The 9,983-nt window shown below is 36.3% G+C and overlaps 1 protein-coding gene across 1 annotated transcript; it reads right to left on the reverse strand.

Moving 5' to 3' along the window:
- Nucleotides 1-204: 204 nt before the first annotated feature.
- LOC147623857 (auxin-induced protein X15-like) lies at nt 205-552 on the reverse strand. The gene has a single exon (XM_086820810.1). It carries the CDS (start codon nt 550-552, stop codon nt 205-207), a length of 348 nt encoding a protein of 115 aa, XP_086676936.1.
- Nucleotides 553-9,983: the final 9,431 nt, after the last annotated feature.

Below are 9,983 nucleotides of genomic sequence, written 5' to 3' on the forward strand. Positions count from 1 at the left end.
ATAATGAGTCATGCTGCCAACTCGAACCCACTTAACACAATTGTTAATTGCTGAGGCATCGCACAGACCCCTGAGGGCGCCCACTCTTGGATGGACCTTCGTAATTTTTCCGTAACTTCTTCTGTAATCCTAACACTATCATTAATTAACTAACACAAACCCACCGTAGAACCCTAGCACCTGATCGTTATAGAAAGCTTGCTGTTAGTTGATGAGGCTCAGAAGCTGCTCGAACGCGCGGGCATCGCAGGGAAGCCTGAGGGCGCCCGCGTGGGAGTAGCCGAACTCATCGGCGGAGCTTTGTAAAAGCTCTGCAAAGAGAGGGTGCCCAAGGAGGTTGGCCGGTATCACGTACCGACTGCGGTAATCCTCTCCCACCAGCACCGGCAAATAGCCCTTGGGCGCCTTGAGTACACCCTTTTTCTTGCCACAATATCTATACTGATGTGCTGCGTTGCCGCAGCATTCAACTCTCAACCCAAGCAGAGCTTTAACAACAGAAATAGAGGCGGACTCTGCAATCTTTGGAAGCTTTCTGATCAATTTGGCCATCATATGGCAGCACAATTACTTGAAATTGGGACGTCAGAAGAACGAACCTAGCTTGCCCATGTAACATCCAATTGATCCGAATCGGAAGACTCGACATTTTCTTGTACGCAACCATTTTGGACCGCTTTGGTGAACTGTGGCTTACATCACAATGATCGCTTTTTTTTTTTTTCCCATGTAGACAGCCACAAGTGAGCCGCAACACGTGAACCTCAACTGAACTATTCACCATGCCACATGACCGTTTCAAAATATATAAATTCAAAACATGCCCTAAAATGTATATTCAAAACATGCAAATCATCCTTCTCAAGGTTCATTATGGGGAAATTGTAACTCCTCTCTGCCTCTCTCTCTCTCTCTCTCTCTCTCTCACACACACACACACACATATGACACATTGCCTCTCTCTCTCTCTCTCTCTCTCTCTCTCTCTCTCACACACACACACACATATGACACATCTGCACAAGTATTCGGTATAATTCAATGCTCTCTCTCTCTCTCTCTCTCTCTCTCACACACACACACACACACACACATGTGTAATCTAAGGGCTCACTATATTTAAACTCTCTATATCACGTGTATTCAAGGCCTAATTTAAAACCCCTCATCTGTAAATTTTTCATGAATAAACGCACCCTTTTTCTATTCAATATGTAAATATGCCCTTTAAATGGTACCCTTCTGTATGTAAAAAATGTGTAAAAAAGAGATTTAAAAAACCCCTTCTATTGAACGTTAACCCACGTGCTACACATATATTTATGAGTGATCCCCCTGAGCACGTAATAGGCCCAATTCAAGCTAGAGGCAATGAAGCAACGAAACTCGACATGGTTACTCTCTCTCTCTCTCTCTCTATTTATTTTCTAGCTCACTATGGAAATTGAATTTTCAACCACCTATGTAACCCTCTTGCACACTACAATATTTTTTTTTTAAAAGACATCAAATCACTAAAATTATATTATATTTTGGGTTCATGTTCAAGCATATGGTATGTTTCCATGACTTTCGTAATCTAACGGCGGTCAACACTTTTCTCAATGTGAGTTACATACTTTCATATTTAAAACCTTTGACTTTGAAGGGTTCAAATATCCATCTACTTTTGACAAGTCTACAACAAAAACAGTACATGTTATGCGTAAGTTATGTTATGTTCAAATGTGCAAATCGAAAACACTTCAACTAATAAATAAAATATTGATTTCAAGTGTAAGGAAAAGTGATGTCTTTTAGTGCTTGTGATGTTAATCTCTTTAGTTTCTCAATTCCAAGTTTTGGATGTGATTTGAATGAAATCTGGGTTCATTTTATTATGTTGTCATGGTGGCTGTATATAGCTAAGACTTGAAAAATGAAGATATTGGTGACAATGAATTTAACATGAATGTAAATTTGGAGTTTATCTTGTTAAACTTGCATTTTTTCATGATGGCTTGTAATTCTTTAATCATATCTTTATAGAACATAAAAAATTTCAATTCTCACAATGTAACTGTAAAAATTTAAACAACTTCATGTACATTAGTACTAAATCAAAGAAAATGTAAGGTTTCATCAGGAAGGAAATTTTCAAATTTTGTAAGACACTTTTAGTTAAGCTCCAACATAGCAACTAAGCAATTGTTCTAGTACAAAAAATATGATTTTAAACCAAAAGTCAATAAAAGAAAAAGAGCTAAAAGGGCTGCCAAAACCAGTTTCTTGACTGCCATTTTGGATGAATCTTTTTTTTAAAGGTGGTGGCAACCATTTATCCCTTTCTTGGGATATGCACAAACAGGGTTGCTATGCATTAAATAAACTTTTTTTGACTAGATGGAAGAAAAGGTTGGCTAGTTTACAATCCCTCTTTTTGTTAACCATATGAGATAAAATAGAACGGCCAATATGGGCCTTGTAAACTTCTGCTTTCAGATAGAAAAAAAATGGTAGCAAATACATGTGGTCACCCAAGATGTATTATATATAAACACACACACACAAACACACACACACATATATATATATATGCATACACACACACACACACACACAATTTTAAAAGTAAGACCTTAAGAGTTCCTTTTAAAATTGACTCTAAAAAATTATGTCATTTTTTGTAAAAATGTTTTAAAAAAACTCAATGTATAATTTTGGTATGTTTGAATAAAGTGATTTATAAAAGGAACATGGCGTAAATGGCCTCCAATATAATGATGTAAAAATATTTAAAGACACAATGTGCAAATTTTTGTATGTTTGAATAAGGTGAACTATAAAGTGAACATGATGTAAATGGCCTATAATATAAAGACTCCTTATCTAATACATTTGAAACATAATTGTATGCATTTAATACTTCTGACAAGTTCAATAAAAACTATAAAGTTAATCAACTAAAACATTATAGATTCAAGGTAGATATGAAAATTTTTATTATTCACTTTTTTCCAAGTTTTAGAATATCTTTTTTGAATTTTTCTTTTCGATGGCAAGCATTGTACGAGGACCTTATATTGAATCCAATCACTCATTTTGGTCAAAGCTACATAAAAAATAGTACGTATTCAAGTGCATGCACATGCACATGTACTACACTTACTCAAATAACTTAGATATTTGAGAAATATAAGTCTAATCACTCATTTTTTTATGAAACTTGAAGAAAAGAAAAGAATAGTAGTACGTGTTAAAACTTAAGGTGCATATGCATGTACAATACTTTCTCAAATATCTTATTTAACTAGTTTCTCTAGCGTGAGTACATGCACATACTTCATAAGTAATTCTTTTGTAAAGGCACCAGAGCGTGTTTGTGGTGTATATTTTTTGCCTTAACTTAATTGTCGTGAGTAGGTGAGACGAACAAGCAACACATACTAGGATTATAAAGGATTCCTATTTTATGTCTTGTATTTATGGGTTTTCTTTATAGACAGGGAATCTAGGGCCTAGGCCAATGCTTGAAATGGTTCCCAAGAACTAGAAATGCTAAGGGGATGGAAAACATAACAGAAATAGCTTTTCTTTAAATTTGTTTAAATATTACAAACATGGCATTGTTGAAGGATCACATAGATTAATTGTAGCTAAAATGTATATATTTTCTAATGCTAACTAGAAAGTCATCTTTCTAGGGCAAACAATGATCCAACAATAAAATTAGGTTATTATCCTACCTATTTAGAATCAATATGATATATTATGCTAACTTGATGAGGGAGAAATTACTTTGATCTTATCTTGCATGTGATTTATCTAATTTGGCTAGTGATAAAGCTTACGCACTCAGTGGATTCTCCTCACTACTAGGTTGTGAAGACCACCTTACAATTTCACATAACCAATTTATAATATTAACAAGGATTTTTAATACAGACATTGGACCCATGTTAACTAAAAATTATTAGCATACTCCATTATGTTGTCAATCATGTCCTTGAGATTAATTAAAGAATTTGGTTTAGGAAGTGGGGAGGTTTTCTCACTTGGACTGGAGATTGTAGCATTTGAGATATGATTTATGATATTTGGTCTTTCATGCCTTAGGAAGAGATAAGATGAGAGTGTTAGTGTGAGGAAGAGAAGTTAGAGGAGTACTAGTGTGATCAAATATCCACCTAGTCACCTAATGTGTACGCTGTTGAGATTATGCTTTTGATTTCTAGGCTGCTTATTGAAAGGAAGGGAGAAAGAGGGAGACTCATCAATGTGGAGTCTAGGGACACATAGACCTCATTTACATGGATGTCTATGACATGAGAGAGTTCTCCCTGGAAGCTTTCTAAGCAATTCTTGATCAGTAATATCAAAAAGGTGTCAAAAAGGTATACAAGTTATCCCAACAGTGACTTTCATAGTCACTTACTCCTAGGACTATTCACATATGGCTTCCCATAAACCCAGAGGGGGTCACTTTTAGTGTAAGATGTCTATATAATGTGTGTTCAAGGCCTCTTTTATAAACCCCTCTATAACCACTTTATGGTAATTTTTATTATCCACTCTATAATTTTTTACAAAATTATGAAATTATAAATTCCATTTTTGTAAATGTATTTTTTTGAAGAGACCTTAAGAGGTAAGTGACAAACACACTTCAAGCATCTAGGTAGTATTATTTGGCCTTAATCTTAGATGCAAATTTTACAAGGGTGGAGTGCATGGATTCTGTAAATTCCTTTCTATGAATGTTTTTTTTGAACAGAACTTAAAAAATATCCTTCTATAAGAGGTAAGTGACAAACACACTTCAAGCATCCAGGTAGTGTTATTTGGCCTTAATCTTAGATGCAAATTTTGCGAGCGTGGAGTGCATGGATCTCCACATGGAGCGCGTTTGGTGAGACCAAAAAATGAGGTAAACAAGGGAAACCTAGAGTAAACTCCCACCCACCTCCCCCTCCCTTTTTATACTTGGTGGGATTAAAATTCGTCTTACCTACTTTGAGGGAGCCTAACGCACAACCAATATGCCCACAACACTTTGGGCCTAAGCCTACCCTTTTTTACCCTATATCCAAGTAGATTGTTGAGAAAGTAGTTTAAGGAGAAGGCGTAGGGCAAGACCATAGACAATTAGGATATGGAGCTATGGGTAAACCCTATGAAACTGGAAGACAAAGACTCATGAGCTGTAGGAGAACCCCATAATTTTTTCTTGATAATGTAATGATAAGAAAGCACAACTATATAAAACCAAGTAACAGAGCTGGCTAATAAACTAAAGGTGAAATTGATGTGTATCACATCAGATGGCATGCTTGCCATGTAATATAATGTCTGTAGATACCTGGCATGTCATGGCTTCAGGAGTAAGTTGCAAAAACCTAGCATATCAAATGTGTCCTGTAGTTTGGCATGGTGTTAGTTTGAGCTTTCTATCTCAACATTCTATCTCAACACTCCCCCTCAAGCTCAAATACATCTATTTAACCTAAATGGTGTCTGAAATACTCAAATTTTTCTTTGCCCAATGCTTTAGTAAAGATCTATGCCAACTGCTCATTTGTGTGTACATAAACAAGATCTATCTCGCCCACAATCACTTTTTCTCAGATGAAGTGATAGTGCACTTCTATGTGTTTTTTCCTTGCATGAAATAGTGGGTTATTTTCCAATTTTATGCTACTCATATTATGAGATTAAAGTGTGATGTAAAACTTGTCCCAAATCAGCCACCATAAGATGCTCCAACCAAACTATCTCATTAGCAGCTATTTGCAGCTCCTCTCTACTCAGCTTCTACTCAAGGAAAAAAATAAGGGCTAATCTTCGCCAATCGTCTATTTTTTGGGCTTTATCTGCAAAAACATTTGCTAAGCATCTTAAAACATTCGCCCAAACTTTGGCCGTTTTGAAGGGTTTAAGAAAATATTCGCCCAATTTTTGACATTCTAGGGTATTTTTTGCAAACATTCACCCCATTTTCTATATAAAGAAAAAATTCTCCCCATTTTCTATAATTTTTATATTTAAATAGGAGGAATAATCACCAAATCACCTACACTTATATGTTCATGGAGACATCTTTTTTTAAAACCCTACTTTTGTTGTTGAAGACAATACCATTATAGGTTTCTTTTTAGATGACCAACTCACCAAGGCTGAATACATATCCTGATGTAGATCTCCTATCAGGAAGCTACCTGCCCAATTAACATCTGTATATCCTAATAAATCCAACTCACAAACAACTATGTAACTAATCCCATACTCTAGTATGGTTTTCACATATCTTAGAATCCTTCTCACTTCATCCAAGTGAGGCTTCTTGGGCTCTTGCATAGAGAACTGGCTAATAAATCCAACTGTGTAACTCAGATCTGGTATGTTTATGGTGGTCAAATAAATGAGTTTTTCTACCATCTATTTATACATGGTAGGATCATCCCAGCAACTCATTAATATTAGCTCCAAGATTCAAATTTTGATCCGAGGGTGTGGTGATTAGTTTACACCCTATCATACCATACTTTGCAATCCTATATATTGCATATTTCCTCTGACAACCATGCATATTCTAATATTAGACTTAAGAATCTCTATCCCAAGAAAGTACTTCAATTCACTTGCATCTTTCATCTCAAACTCTACTTGTAACATTTCTTTAACCTACTCCTACTCCTAGTCAAAATCAGGTCATCCACATATATGATGATGATAGTGATGTCATGTGCTAATGACATGCAATATAGAGAACTACCTGAGTCACATGACCTAAAAATAATACCATGTAGAAACCTGTTAATCCTACCATATCAAGCCCTTGGGGCTTGCTTCAGTCCATACAATGTTTTTTAAGTCTACACACCCTGTCTAGATACGTAGGCTATACATATCCTAGAGGCTACTGCATTTACACCACTTCTGAGCGATCACCAATTAGAAATGCATTTTTAACATGCATCTAATATAAATTCCAAATTTTTCTTGTAGCCAATGGAATGAATGTTTCCTCATAATAAATGCCATGCTTCTGGGCATACCCTTTGGCAACCAAACTGTCTTTGTGTCTGATGGTTGTACCATCAACATTGTACTTAATCTTATAAACCCATTTGCAACCAATGAAATGCTTCCCTTATGGCAAATCCACCAATGTCCATGTCTGGTTACTCTAAAGAGCATTCGTTTCTTCATCCATGGCCAAATCCCACTCCGAGATACCTACAGATTTCTCAAATGTATATGGATCATGATGCTAAATCACTTTATCCATGTAAGCATGATGCTCCTCTATGAAACCATCATATGTGAGCTTGTGGATTGGGTATGTGACCCTACTTGACCTTCTCAGACTAGGTTGTTGCTTAGTGATCTGAGATGTACATGTAGGACCCACACGTCCAACACTATACACACTTAATGGCTCACATGTATAAATGGTGGATGTACTCATCCCATCATCAAAACCCATGTTAAAGTCATCTGTTACATCAAAATCATCAAAATAGGGCTGTTATAAATTGCACCCTGCATAGCTCTGCTGCCACCCAAACCTAGTCTGTAGATGGGTCCAAACATCTTAGCTTTTTATGGGGCTTGACATGGTGATTTTCCAACATATCTACTACAACTTGATGAAGTCATTTGTCCAATATTTTCTTGGTGTGATTTTTAAAAGTAGGTGAAAATGGCAACTTTGCCCTCCGTGAACTATGCACACTTTGACATATAGCCATCTATACACTTGTTTTTACATGTGTTCCGCCTTTCATACTTGGTCCTGAGCTTAGCTTAAGTCTTATAGACCATCGAGGCACTTCACTTGACCTTTATGTCACATCTCCTAACCCATAGCTAGTGATATTTCCTCTACTTGCATTTACATGTGTTCCGCCTTTCATACTTGGTCCTGAGCTTAGCTTAAGTCTTATAGACCATCGAGGCACTTCACTTGACCTTTATGTCACATCTCCTAACCCATAGCTAGTGATATTTCCTCTACTTGCATCATATGACCCACTAGCCCTTAACTCATTCTCTCAAGCCCAACATCTGCCATGCCAGTAGCATGTCCACTGGGGAGGGTGCACTATTAAGAGACCCTATGTATCATGTGCATTGAAGAGGTATTTAAAAAACCCCTTATCTATGATCTTTTCATGAATAAAATGACCCCTTTTTCTTTAGACTTATGGGTTCTCTTCCAAATTTTATAAAAAAACTTCTTTTGTACATGTATTTCTATAAATATACCTTAAATTTTTAAATTAAAAACCCATTTATCCAAACTCATGTGGTATACTTACATATTTTTAGGTGAACCTCTCCAGCATCATCTAATTCATATCCAATTGGCTTGTACCAGTTATTCAATTCATCAAAGACTACATATCTACTAGTGTAAAACTATCTATTGGATGGGTTGTAGCACCTATAGGCCTTGCTTTATGTTGAGTATCCTATGAAGATACACTTGTCTACTTTAGGGTCTAGCTTTGTTCTCACATTATCTAGGATGTGTACATAACAAATACATCCAAAAACTTTCAAATGGGATATGTACATAACAAATGCATCCAAAAACTTTCAAATGGGATATGTACATAACAAATGCATCAAAAAACTTTCATATGTGCAATGTGTGGCTTATTTCTAAGTCTATATGTTATGTACACATCCTAGATGATGTGAGACAACAACTTTTATATGTACACATCATTTGGGATGTGTACATATAACAAATACATACAAAAACTTTCAAATGTGTGCATTTGGAAAAGGATTTTCAAGTGGGGAAAGCTGAGAAATTAATGACATTTGGCATACACATTCCACCAAATCATGTTTGTCATGCGATTGAATCGCCTTGTCAGTGCTTTCTCATCTTCACCATGTACAATATGTCCTATAATAAGTGCATCCCAGGTTATGACACGTCATGTGAGGGATGCTCTTAGAAGACAAATGCCATCTCATATGGAGTGATACCCTTCCACTACATGTGCTCATAACAATTCACCTCAATGAAACCCTTGTCATGTTCACACCATTTGTGCATTCCAAGTAATAATGGGCAGAAACGGAGCTGTTGAAATATACAAGTGAATGGATGTGTGTGGGAACAAGCACTTAGCAAGAGGCTATAAAAGAGAGTCTGTAATTGAGTGGGTAGCAGTGAAAAGGTGAGAGGTGTCTACTGATGAGAGAATCAAGGGCAGCATGAGTGAATATAGGGGTGTGGAAAGATTCTAGGAAAAGGTGCCTCTAGAGATGTAGGGGAGGTGGCATAAATCAAGGAGAAATCAGTGGGATTCCTTGAGCGGATTGTAGGTGCAAAAACATAAACAACATCAGATTTGAGTTACCCAAAGCAAAGAAAAATTTCTGTTGTGTAAGCTCTCCATTGAAGTTTGAGTGTGGTGAATGTATGAGGTAAATGGTTGCAAATCTGACAAAGAATCATGTATCTAGAAAATGGGAATGTATTGGCAACTTATGTGCAAGCCCTACAATGAATTTGGAGCAATTTTGTTGCATTTGAGTGATTGAAAAATTATTGTTTTGAAACCCTCACAAAAACAAAGAAGAGAGGTCCATTGTTGATGAAATTGAAGTCGGTCTTTTGAAAAAATCACCTCATTGGTGGATTATGTGCATGCCTAGGAGTGTTGGGTATCTACATATACCCTCAATAGCCACAACAAACCACTCAAATCACCCCTACAACAAGCGGCGCAGCCTGAAGGGCAAAAATAGAGCAGAAATTTCAATACCTAGCAAAGTGGAGGCCAAATTCAAGTCTAGTGATTGATTAAAACCAAAATCTCCTTAGGAATTTTGTGATACACATAGACGAGAAGGTTTCTATGTGATTGATTGGAGAAATTATGCATTTTGGACCTGATTATGAGCTGATTAAATAGGATGTATAAAGTGATTTAGTGAACACAGAGGGTCATTAATTGGTTAATTACTCTCTCGACTTTTAC

This window comes from Cibotium barometz, chromosome 26, assembly GCF_041138505.1.
Source record: "Cibotium barometz isolate CiBa-2024 chromosome 26, ASM4113850v1, whole genome shotgun sequence".
Classification (NCBI taxonomy): Eukaryota; Viridiplantae; Streptophyta; class Polypodiopsida; order Cyatheales; family Cibotiaceae; genus Cibotium; species Cibotium barometz.

What these genes read in the sequence shown, in the direction of transcription:
- LOC147623857 (XM_086820810.1), bottom strand. Translation starts at nt 552, where the DNA reads ATGGCCAAATTGATCAGAAAGCTTCCAAAGATTGCAGAGTCCGCCTCT.